Genomic DNA, 12,370 nt, shown 5'->3' on the forward strand with positions numbered 1-12,370 from the left:
GTCATCTTAATTTAGAATAAAAGGTCTCAACATCAATTGATGCACAAAGTGTGCTGTCATTGCAGCAACAAGAATGTGGGTTGGATCCAACCAGTTTTTTAGTTGGTGGAAAAGGGAGGAGCAGGTCTCCTTTGACTGCCCAAAAGGGCTATGCTGTGTGGATCATGGGACCTGCATGGACAAAAGCTAGGTGGGGTGGGGGATGCAGTAAGGAAGAAGAAGAAGAGTTGGTTTTTATATACCGACTTTCTCTACTACTTAAGGGAGACTCAAACCAGCTTACAATCACCTTCCCTTCCCCTCCCCACAACAGACACCCTGTGAGATAGGTGGGGCTGAGAGAGTGTGACTTGCCCAAGGTCACCCAGCTGGCTTCACGTGTAGGACTGGGGAACAAATCCAGTTCACCAGATTAGCCTCTGCTGCTCATGTGGAGGAGTGGGGAATCAAACCAGGTTCTCCAGATCAAACTCCACCACTCCAAACCACCGCTCTTAACCACTACACCACTCTTAAAAGTTGATACCCTGGAAATCTTGTTGGCCATTAAGGTTCTATTGGATTCAAATCTTGCTCATGTAACTTCTCGTGTGCTTGTTGGAGAATTTTTGTTGGTAGACAATTCACATGCCAGTGGGGCGGATCCAGCCAACTTTTCCACTGATGAAGGAGCAAATCCCCTTTGACAAACAAGAAGATTATGCTGAGGGTCGTGGGGCAGGCATGGACAAACGTGAAGGGCTTTCTACACTGAGTTTTTGCCCCAGCTCAGCTTCTTAACAGCATCGTTCCCCCCCCCTCTCTTGCTCTTCTGGATTTCCTTTGGGTTTTCCTTATGCTTTTTCAGACCAGAAGAAGAGGAAAAATGGATGCAGTATGAAGCCAAACTGAAGCAAAAACTCAAGGCAGAAAAGCCTAGAGGGGAGCCTGGAGAGATTTAGCAAGAAAGGTAACTGGATCCAGCCAGAATGTCTGGTTGAAATGTTAGGGATTACAGCTGGCTGAAATGTTATGCAGATTACATCCTCAGTATTAGGGGTGCTCCCCCTGGTCACCAGTGGGGGATGGGGGGTAGGGTTGCCAGATCCAGGTTGGACATCTTCTGGAGATTTGGATGTGAGCCTGGGGAGGACAGGGACCTCAGCGGGGTACGATGCCATAGAGTCCACCCTCCAAAGCATCCCTTTTCTCCAGTGGAAATGATCTCTATAGCCTGGAGATGAGCTGTAATTCCAGGGGATCCCCAGGTCCCACCTGGAGGCTGGCATCCCGACTCTCTATCCTCTCAGAACATTATTCATTTGAATCACTTTTGATAGTTAAAATTGGTATCACAGGTTGTGTGCTGGCTGGAGAATTGTGGGCGGATATCTGATTCGTATACCAATGACATCACACAAATTAATTAGATAGTTTATTTGCAGCCCTTGGCCAGATAAAACAAGATACATGGACTAAAATGGTCTTACCGACAAAGGTTTACAGTCCGAGTCTTAAGTCACTTAAAAAAATAAAATAAATAAAATAAATAACATCCGAGTTACATTTGCCATTTGGACTAAGAGACTACTCTGCGGCAACGAATTTTCATTGCAGCCGTACAAAATTTTGCTACTTGAGAGGCGATGGAGGGATTATCTCCTTGTAGGAGCTTTTCTAGCTTTTCTTTTTCCCTGTCGGGTCCCATTCTCAGTATGAGGGGCTCAAGAAACTTAGAACGGGGTATAGTGTAATAGTTACAGTTCAGGAGAACATGTTCAGTGGTTTCTAAATCCCCAGATTTGCAGGGGCCAAGTCTCTCCGCCCTGGGTATCTTCTTGAATTTCCCCTCTAACATAGCAGAGGGTAAGGCTGCGCATCTAGCCAAGGTAAAAGCCCTCCTATATTTGTTTAGCTCTAAGTAACGGAGGTAGGCTGCCGGTGCAAGGATATATTTGGAGGGGGGTGGGAGCCATAAATAGGGGCACGCTTGCTAGATCTACTTGTCGCTCAATATCTTTAACTCTTTGGTTTATAGTTGACTTAGCTTACTTAATGCAGGCAGACGGGGGGAAGAAACCCCCACAAATGACATAAAGGAAGCACAAATTGGTAGGGTTGCCAGGTCCCTCTTCTCCACCAGTGGGAGGTTTTGTGGGTGGAGCCTGAGGAGGGGGGGTTTGGGGAAGGGAGGGACTTCAATGCCACAAAGTCCAATTGCCAAAGCAGCCAATTTCTCCAGGTGATTTCTAAGGGCTGGAGATCAGTTGTAATAGCAGGAGATCTCCAGCTAGTACCTGGAGGTTGGCAACCCTACAAATTGGCCTTGGTTTTCTAAACCTCTTCCCTATTTCAGGTGCAAGATGTGATCCTTGCAGGAGCAGATGGCCAATCAAACAGCAACCAGAGAATTTGTCTTCCTGGGCTTCTCCCATTTCCCCAAGCCCCATTCTCTGTTCTTCATCTTGTTCCTGACCATGTACATCACCACCTTGTTGGGAAACGGCCTCATCCTGGGCACAGCTTTTCTGGATTCCAGCCTCCACACGCCCATGTACTACTTCATTCGGCATCTCTCCTTCCTGGACATGTGCTACACCTCAGTCACTCTGCCCCACGTGCTGAAAAACCTGTTGGCCGAGTCGAAGGCCATCTCCTTCCCGGCCTGCCTGGTCCAGCTTTACTTCCTGGTGGCCTTCGTGGGAGTCGAGTGCCTCTTGCTGGCCGTGATGGCCTACGACCGATACGTCGCCATCTGCCGCCCCCTCACGTACGCCCTCCTCATGAACCGGACATTATGCGCCCAGATGGTGGCGGCCTCGTGGGCTGGCGGCCTCCTCAACTCGGTCCTCCACACAGCCATGACCTCTCTCGTGCCTTTCTGTGCCTCTCACAAGCTGGACCACTTGTTCTGCGACGTCCCCCAGTTGCTCAAGCTCTCTTGCGCGGACACTTTCCCCAACCAAGTCACATTGCTGGCGGTAACGATGCTGCTTGGCGTTAGCCCTTTTCTCTGCATCGTGGTTTCCTACGTCCATATTGTCTCGGCGGTCTTGAGGATCCGCACCTCCCAGGGCCGCCGCAAAGCCTTCTCCACCTGTGCTTCTCACCTCACGGTGGTCACCTTGTTCTTCACTAGCAGCATGTTTAATTATAACCGGCCTGGCTCCAGTTACCCTGCATATGTAGATACTTTAGCCTCCGTGATTTACAATGTGGTGACCCCGATGCTGAACCCCATCATCTATTGCCTGAGGAACAAAGAGATGAAGGAGGCTCTCAAACGCGTGCTCGGTCCCAAAAAACCACCATCTCTCTAGCTCCGAGTATGAGCCGAATTCCTTAAAGTCTTGAAAGCTTGCTCGTGTCATAGGCTGAGTGCCTCAAATATACAGGTATAACTTGTTTTATTGTGCTTCGCTTTATTGTGCTTCACAGATATTGCATTTTTTTAAAAAACAAATTAAAGGTATTTGGCAACCATGCGTTGGGCAAGTCTATTGGTGCTCACTTCGTGTCTCTGTGTACCATTTTTAGCAATAAAGTTTTTTTTTTTAAATTAAGGGATGTACATTGATTTTTTTAAACTTCATCATCATCATGAGATGAAGAATTGGATTTTATACTCCACTTTTCTCTACCATAAGGAGTCTCAAAACGGCTTACAATCACAATCCCTTCCTCTCGCCACTACAAACACCTTGTGAGGTAAGTGGGGCTGAGAGAGTTCTGAGAGAACTGTGACTAGCCCAAGGTCACTCAGCAAATTTCATGTGGAGGAGTGAGGAAACAATCCGATTCTCCAGATTAGAGTCCGCCGCTCTTAGCCACTAAACTGTGCTGGCTGTACTGTAACAGACTAGAGTATGGTGTAAACCCATGACTTTAATATGCACTGGGAAACAAAAAAAATTGTGTGACTCTCTTTATTGCGACATTTGCTTTATTGCAGTGGTCTAGAACCGAACCTGCAATATCTCCAAGGTATGCCTGTATTTTTTTTTATAATTATTTTTATTAATTTCTAGTATTGAATGGGAATACAGGAAAGGAAAAAGGGTAGGGGAAAACATAAACAAAAGAAACAGTCATATTTTACCCCCTTAACAAGGTTACAATTGTCATCAGTTTTTAACATGTTATGTTACTTCATCAACTTTAGTTTCATTACAATTATCAAATTTATTGTTGCTTTTTGGTTTTAATAAATTCATAGAAGGTGTGCCATTTGTCTTTTTTTGAATTTTGAGTGTCTGTTTGTAATAGTTCTGTTAGGTGTGCCATTGATATGAATTCATATGCTTTATCAATCCAGAGTTCAATTTTAGGTATTTTTTCTGTTTTCCACAGTGAAGCTAGGACTATTCTTGCTGCTGTTATTAGATATTTTAGTATGATCTGTTGGTCTTTAGTACATGCGTCTGGTGTTTTACTCAGGAGAAAAAGTTTGGGGTCGTATGTAATAGATTGACCGACTATAGTTTCTATGTTCCTATGAATATTCTTCCAGAATTTTTGGACTAGTGTACATGTCCACCAACAGTGATAGAAAGTGCCTCTGGCTTTACCACACTTCCAACACAAGCCAGATGTCGAGCTGTTCATGTTCTGGATATCGCTTGGCGTAATGTACCACCTGTGCAACATTTTCAGCCAATTTTCTTGAATTCCTTGACATAGAGTAAATTTGAGATTACCACGAAATAGCTGTTCCCATTCGTCCGTTGTTATGATCTCGTTGAGATTTTCCATCCATTTGATTTGGCATGATTTTATTTGTTCATCTTCCGTATCGTATGTCAACAGCAGCCGATAAATTTTACCTAAAAGATGATCTGTTGGCTTGCTTATCAACTGTTCAAAATCTGTTTTACCTTTTAGAACTCCCCGAATCCAGCAGTCCTCTTTAAAAAGTTATTCCCAGATATTTTATTGGTTTAGTTGATATTGTGAATCCTGAGATATTTGTTACTTCTAATTCCTCTTCTTTTGTTAGATGTTCTAGAAAGATTTTCGTTTTGGTTTTATTAAGTTTATAACCCGCCAGTTGTCCATAGAGCTGAATGTCATTCATGAGTTCTTTAATGCTAGACTTTGGTTGTGAAATTGTTAACAAAACATCATCGGCATATGCTCTGATTTTAAATTCTTCTCCTTGTACACTTAGGCCCATTATTCTCTGGTTTGATCTAATTTTATTTGCCAATACTTCTAGTGTTAGGTTGAATAACAAAGGTGATAAAGGGCAACCTTGTCTGGTTCCTTTTTCAATAATGATATCTTTAGTCAGGGTGCCATTTATTAAAAGTTTCGCTTGCTGATCCGTATATATACTAGATATCCACTGAAATAAGTTGCCGTCATTGCTTATACTGTAGACCACCTGTTTTATAAAATTCCATGAAATGTTGTCGAAGGCTTTTTCCGCATCCACAAAAATAAAGGCTATTTTTTCTTTTCTGTATTTTACAAGCTCTCGCGCGTTGATCAGGAACCTAATATTGTCTGCCATTTGACGTTTGGGAATAAAGCCTGTCTGATCTGGATTAATTAGTGTTTCTACATGAGCTAACAATCTTTGTGCAATTATTGTTGTGAATATTTTATAATCTGTGTTAAGCAAGGATATTGGCCTATATGAGGAGGGTAGCGTTAGATCTGTTCCTTCTTTAGGAATAAGCGTTATATATGCTTCTTTCCAAGAATCTGGCACCTTCTTTTTCTTATATATTTCATTCATCACTTTCACTAACGTTGGGGCCACTTCTTCCATAAACGATTTATAATATATGGCTGTAAAACCATCTGGCCCTGGCGTCTTCCCACTCTTTAATTTCTTAATTGCTTGTTTTACTTCTTCAGTAGTGATTTCTTGGTTTAAACAAGTTATATCTTCTTTGGAAAGATAGTTCAGATGATTCTGTTGAATATAGGTTTTTATCTCCTCCGTTGATTCATTTTGTTTTTTCTTTTTGTACAAATCATCGAAATATTCTAGGAAACACTGTGTTATTTCATCTTCTTTATGTGTTATCTGCCCTTTTATTTTTGTTGCGAATATTGTTCTTTTCTGTTTTTCTGTTTTAATCATCGATGCCAAGTACTTGCCCGGCTTGTTTGCGTATGCAAAGTGTCTCTGTTTTATAAATTTTAGCTTTTTTGTCATTTCATCTGTATAGAATAGGTCAATTTCATGTCTAGCCTTTTTGAGCTCTTTCAGGGCTTTTTTGCTATTTGTTCGTTGATGAGTTTTTTCTAACTGTGCCAGGTTGGTTTGAAGATCTGTCAAACGTTTTCCCCGATCTTTTTTGTTTTTTGAGTTTAGTGAAATAAAGATGCCTCTCATGTAGGCCTTCGAACAGTCCCAGATTGTTGCTTGACTCATTCCTTGTGTTTCATTTCTCAGTAAGAATTCCTTAAGTTCTTCACGGCCTGTGTTGAGATCTTTTTCCTTATTGAGTAATGCATCGTTTAGTCTCCATCTGAATATTTTCTTCTTCTGATTGTGCCATTTTATTACTAACGGATTGTGATCTGACAGAGTCCGAGGTAGTATTTTGATGTATTCTAGGTTTTTCACTAAGGTATTCGAGGTCCAACACATATCAATTCTTGAAAAGGTCCTATGTCTATCCGAATAGAATGTATAATCTTTGGTATTAGGATTTTTGGTTCTCCAGATGTCCAACAGGTTGAGACACTGCATGTCTAATTTTACCTTTTTTGGAAGTTTACCGCTTTTTTGATTTTTAGATCTGTCCAATTTGGCATCCAAAACTCCATTCATATCCCCAATGACGATGATCTCATATTCCAATTGTTCTTCAAGTGTTGTAAAGAGCTCTGTGAAAAATTTTTCCTTTGATGTCAGTGGTGCATATATAGATGTTAATATTTTTATTTCTCCTGTTGAAAGTTGTAACTTAAGCGTTAGTTTCCTGCCTTTGGCGTCCTTTATACTATCCAAAACTTTGATGGTAGGATCTCTAATATATATTGCTATGCCCCTCTTTTTTTCCAACGCTGAAGATGTGTATACTGTGCCAAGTCGTTTGTTATTTAGTAAATAATTGTATTTTCTTTTTATATGCGTTTCTTGCAGACATATTATATTCGCTTTGTATTTGGAAAGCGCATTAAATATTTTATTTCTTTTTTGTGGTATGTTCAAGCCATTTATGTTGATAGATAATATTTCTAGGCCATCCGTCATGTTGTTTTTTACTTGAAGGCTGCCGCCTCATCCATTAGACCTTATTGGTTTGTCACCGAATTCTTATTTTTGTTTCGTGGTGAGCCTGATCCACCAGTTCTAGTGTCTTTTCCTTTGGTCTTTATTTTAATTTCTTCTTCTAAGTCATAAGCTTCTTCTATTGTTCGTATTAAGATTCTGCCAGGGGAGAGTTGAACACTTAAGAAGTACGGTCCCACCCATCTATATCTTATCTCCCGATCACGTAGTAACTTACGTAGGGAGTCAAATTCACGCCTTTTTTTCCTTACTTAATGGTAGGTCCGGGAAGATCTGTATTTATTTTCCTTTATATACTAGTGGGTCCTCTCTTTGTTTATTCAGTATGTCCTCTTTTATTCGTTTGTCCACAAATTTTATTAAGATTTCTCTTTGGAGTTTTTTTGAAGTCGCGTATTTGGAGTTAAGTCTATAAATTTCCCTGATATCAACAGCTTCTTCGTCAATATCAAGATAAGAAGCGAGCAGCTGTGTCATATTTTCTCCTAGGCTTTCTTGGGGCATATCTTCTGACACTTTTTGGAAACGCAAGTTATTCTCTCTTACTTGCATTTCCGTTGTGGCAAGTCTGTTTTCCGCTTCTTCTGTCCAAGCTTTGTGTTCAGATTGTATTCGCTCTGTCTCCGTTTGTCTTGTTTTAAGTTTCTTAATATCTTCTCTATTATCCAGTATGTCCTTAGCGTTTTCCTCTATTTTTTGTTTAATGTCCTGGAGTCCAGTCACCAATTCCTGTTTAACTGTCTTTACTTCCATCTGTACCGTTTGTACATCTGTTCTGACCGAGTTACATTCTTTGGTCAACCTTTCTAGGTCTTTGTTTACCTTATCCATCTTACTGTTTATTTGATCTACTTTTGCTTCTAATCTTTGTTCTGTTCCTGTTAATTGGGTTGTTAGTGCCGTCAGTTGGGCAGCCAATTTCTCCAGCGCCTTCTCCATATTAGATTGTACTTTACTAGGTCTTTTTTGTTGAAGTTGATAGCTTGTAGATTCTACTGCACTGTCTGCTTCTTCTTCTTCTTTCTCCTCTTCTTCCAGATTTTTATTTAAAGTCAAAATACTAGCTTTATCTGTTTTTCTATTTTTTTCATTAAATTATATCTATATATTTTCCTTCTTGTTTGTAACTCTGTATAAGTGCCAGACATGCACGGTTATAAAACGTAAGAGTAAGTAGTTTTTGTTTGTTTGTTTGTTTAAATATTGGTCAGTCTTAATTAGATATTTAAATCAGATCAGTCATATTAGGCACAACAATTAATTCAGTAAAGTCTTAATTAGATATTTAAATCAAATTCCTTATAGTAGATATAGTAATCAATTTAGTAGAGGCACATTAATTTCTTCACAAAAAAAGCAGTTTTTTTAATTATTTAAATAAATTAAACTTACTTAAATTCAGTAAATTCAATAAATAATAAATTCAATACATATCCTTGTTGTCACAGGAGCACTTGATTATTTATCACACCCCCTCTATGACATTAATATATATCCCACAAGTATCCTCAATTAATAATGGTTGAAGTTCTTCTTCCCCCCTGGCTTAGATTAGTTAGGGCTGGTCGCAAAGTATCCTGGGACTTGTAGTCTTATGTAAAACAGGTTAACGTCACCAGAATTGCCGGCAGCTAGTCCTGCCCGTCACTGCAAGGTGCTGCCTCCTCAGGAGTCGGCGCCGGCGCCTCTTACATTCCGCGGTCCTGTACGCACTCCTCGCGAGTCAGCGCCGTCCCGCTAGCACGCAAACAGCCCTCGGGACTCTTATTCTTCTTCGGGGGCCTGCTCCTACCCCACCAGTCTTGGGGGGGTTCTTTGTTAGTCGCTCCGCTGTTTTCACTCGCCAGATACCGGGGCCCTTGTCTTCTCCTCGCGGTTCTGTGCCGGCCCGCCCGCCTTTCGCAGCCTGTCTTCCCTTATCGGTCAGCGTCGCCGCCGCCTCCACCGGTCTCGCCGCCGCTGCAGCTGGTCTCGCCGCCCAATTCTTGCGCCTCGCCCTCCCCGGGGGCCCACGCCACCGCTCTTACTCGCGCCGTCAGGGGGTAACCGGAAAAGAAAGAAAAGGGAAAAAAAGTTAGTGAAGTTCTTATCGTTTTAATATCCTATTTGTATTAATTTCTTATTACCTAAGGCAAAGGGGGTAATATTAGGAAAGGAAGGAAAGGAAGGGGGAGAGGTTGGGGGGGGTAGTCGGTTGGAAGGTCGGAGCTTTATAGGACTTGCCTGAAATTCGCCTGCTGGTGCGTCCAGAACCCCTTTTTTTTGGGTCGCGACGTTCCTCCTCTCATTGAGAGTTGAGTTTTGGAAGAAATCTTCTCACTCAGGGCTAAAGAGTCCAGTTTTTAGCCACAGAACAGGCAATTTTCGCTCCCGCTCCTGAAGGTGCAGTCACTCCGCCATCTTGCCCAACCGGAAGTTCTGAGGTATGCCTGTATTGAGGGTTGCCAACTCTAGGTTGGAAATTGCTGGAGACTTTGGGGTGGAGCCTGAGGAGGGCAGGGTTGAGGAGGGACCTCAGTGGGCTAGAATACCATAAAGACCACCCTCCAAAGGATCCATTTTCTCTGGGGGAACTGATTTCTGTAGTATGAAGATCAGCTGTAATTCTGGAAGATCTCCAGGTCCCACCTAAATATATCACTTGAGGAATAAATCAGGAGACATCTGACAGTTGTTCTTTTCAGATATTATATCTGCGTGTATGCAGAGCTTGGCAACTGCACATATCACACACACACACAAATTACAATGCTCTCAATAATACCCACAGTCGCCATGTCATTTGCATAGGGGTACCACGCATAGAATCATAGAGTTGGAAGGGGCCATCAGGGACATCTAGTCTAACCCCCTGCACAATGCAGGAAACTCACAACTACCCCCCCACACCTCCAGTGACCCCTACTCCACACCCAGAAGATGGCCAAAAACAACAACAACAACAACAACCCTCCAGGATCCCTGGCATATCTGGCCTGGAGGAAAAATTACTTCCTGACCCTAATGTGGAGTTTGGTTCGAGCTTGTAGATTATATGAATTCACACGTCACAAAGACATATATATATATTGCAACCCTGCTGAAAAGTTAATGTTTCAGTACATTGCGCTGATGTTTCTTCAGCATATGTGCTTTCCTCTGTAAGTGGGCAGAAGTTGCTTTCACACACACAGTGGACTTCATGGAGATAGATCACGATGGGTAGCCGTGTTAATCTGTCTGTAGCAGTAGAAAAGAACATGAGTCCAGTAGCTTAAAGACTTACAAAATTTATGCTTTTAAGAAAAGGAGGATGGATCCCCTTTGACCACCCAAAAAAGACGACGCTCTCCCAAGTCTCCCCTAATAAAAAAATTCTTCCATCCAAGGAAATCTTTCACTAATGCAAAAAAGCCATTGGACAAAGGCTTGGTTTAAAAGCAACCTTAGGATGCAGTTTAGCAGAACCGAGTTGTAGGATGCAGCCCAGTTTGATCTAATCCATTGAACTGGACCTTTGGCACAAATCTGAATTGACTTCAAAAACTTTTGGTGCTACGGTTCTCGTAGGTTATCCGGGCTGTGTAACCGTGGTCTTGGTATTTTCTTTCCTGACGTTTCGCCAGCAGCTGTGGCCGGCATCTTCAGAGGAGTAACACTGTCTCTCCTTCAGTGTTACTCCTCTGAAGATGCCGGCCACAGCTGCTGGCGAAAAGTCAGGAAAGAAAATACCAAGACCACGGTTACACAGCCCGGATAACCTACGAGAACCAATGAACTCTGACGGTGAAAGCCTTCGACAATATTTTGGTGCTACATTTTAAAACCCAAGACACTTCATAGTTAATTGCCCACTGGAGAATAGGAGCTGCAACTTTGTCCAATTGTCTTCTAAACATAATATGTATATTGGTGGGAACTCGAATGTCCTTGAATGTTATCTGTGATGAAACCTTTTTGCTTGCATACCAATCAAGGTAAGCTAGGAGGGGGAGTTGGAATCCAGCTGAAGAAACATCATCCTTGTGATTTTTCAAGAAAACTTCTTGCTTCCTTCCTAATTCTTGGCAGCAGGGCAATGATAAAGATTCTCTTGTGGGGCATATGAAACTATGGGTTGGATCCAGCCAGATCTTTTACTCAGTCCTACCCAGTCCTCCTTACTACAATCCTGTCCCACATGTGGCAGACTCTATTCTGGTGAACCAGGTTGGTTTCCCCGCTCCTACACACGAAGCCAGCTGGATGACCTTGGGCCAGTCACAGTTCTCTTCAAGCTCTCTCAGCCTCACCTACCTCACAAGGTATCTGTTGTGGGGAGAGGAAGGGAAGGAGATTGCAAGCCAACTTGATTCTCCTTAAAAGGTAGAGAAAGTCGGTATATAAAAACCAACTCTTTCTTCTTTTGTGCATGCAGTTCTCATGATTCCCAGCATAGCATTTTGTGGGGGGTGGGGGTGGGGAAGGTCAAGTGGACACCCTCCTGTTTTTTTCACCCCAAGAAAGGTTGGTTGGATCCAACCTAAAGAGCTGTAGGAGACTCCAGCAGTGGAGTATTCTGGCTCCACACTGTCTGCATTCCAACTCAACAGGGATTAAACCGATCTAACAGTACAGCCAGCACAGAATTGAAGGAGGACTCCCTGCAGAAGTTGTGGCTGACGGCCACACCTGTCAGTTGACAGAACAGGTGCATATGAACCCCATGCCCCATATGGAAGAAAGTATCGGTTGTAGTCATGATTCTGACTGGGTTTGCAGCGATTGTGCTCGTAAGAGTCACCTGAGGTGTGGTTTTGAAAAACTGTTTAATTAGCATTGCAATGAATTTTGACCGACAGTTTTGGAGAGGAAAGGATGCTCTTGGGGGGTGGCTGATCAGAAGAAAAGAAGCACACCACACTTGCTTCAGCAAACTGGGTTACTAGTATCCCTTTCCCACATCGATCATAGCTGGGGCCCATTGTTTTTTGCAAAGATAAATTGGTTGAATAGAAAGCTGTCTTTGCCAGAGCAGAGGACACTTCCATCTATGCAAGGTGTTGATCTGTGGATTTCCAACTTATTTCAATATTGACACCCTTCTTTTCTCCCCAGTGGGGAACCCAAGCAGCTCACAACAGCATTATCTCCTCCTCCATTTTATGCTCACCACAACAA

At 42.5% G+C, this 12,370-nt stretch overlaps 1 protein-coding gene across 1 annotated transcript; it reads left to right on the forward strand.

The window, feature by feature from the left end:
- The first annotated feature begins 2,363 nt into the window (after positions 1-2,363).
- LOC130490795 (olfactory receptor 5V1-like) lies at positions 2,364-9,277 on the forward strand. Its single transcript, XM_056864602.1, has 3 exons — positions 2,364-3,268; positions 7,825-7,899; positions 9,079-9,277. Exons 1-3 carry the CDS (start codon positions 2,364-2,366, stop codon positions 9,275-9,277), a joined length of 1,179 nt encoding a protein of 392 aa, XP_056720580.1.
- Positions 9,278-12,370: the final 3,093 nt, after the last annotated feature.

The sequence above is a fragment of the Euleptes europaea genome, chromosome 18 (assembly GCF_029931775.1).
Source record: "Euleptes europaea isolate rEulEur1 chromosome 18, rEulEur1.hap1, whole genome shotgun sequence".
NCBI classification, from domain to species: Eukaryota; Metazoa; Chordata; class Lepidosauria; order Squamata; family Sphaerodactylidae; genus Euleptes; species Euleptes europaea.

Excerpts from the sequence above, each read along its gene's own strand:
- LOC130490795 (XM_056864602.1), top strand. The coding sequence starts at position 2,364 with ATGGCCAATCAAACAGCAACCAGAGAATTTGTCTTCCTGGGCTTCTCC. Across the intron at positions 3,269-7,824 it reads AAGGAGGCTCTCAAACGCGT|CTTTGTGTTCAGATTGTATT; the intron begins GCTCGGTCCCAA and ends CTTCTGTCCAAG. Across the intron at positions 7,900-9,078 it reads AATATCTTCTCTATTATCCA|ATACCGGGGCCCTTGTCTTC; the intron begins GTATGTCCTTAG and ends TTCACTCGCCAG.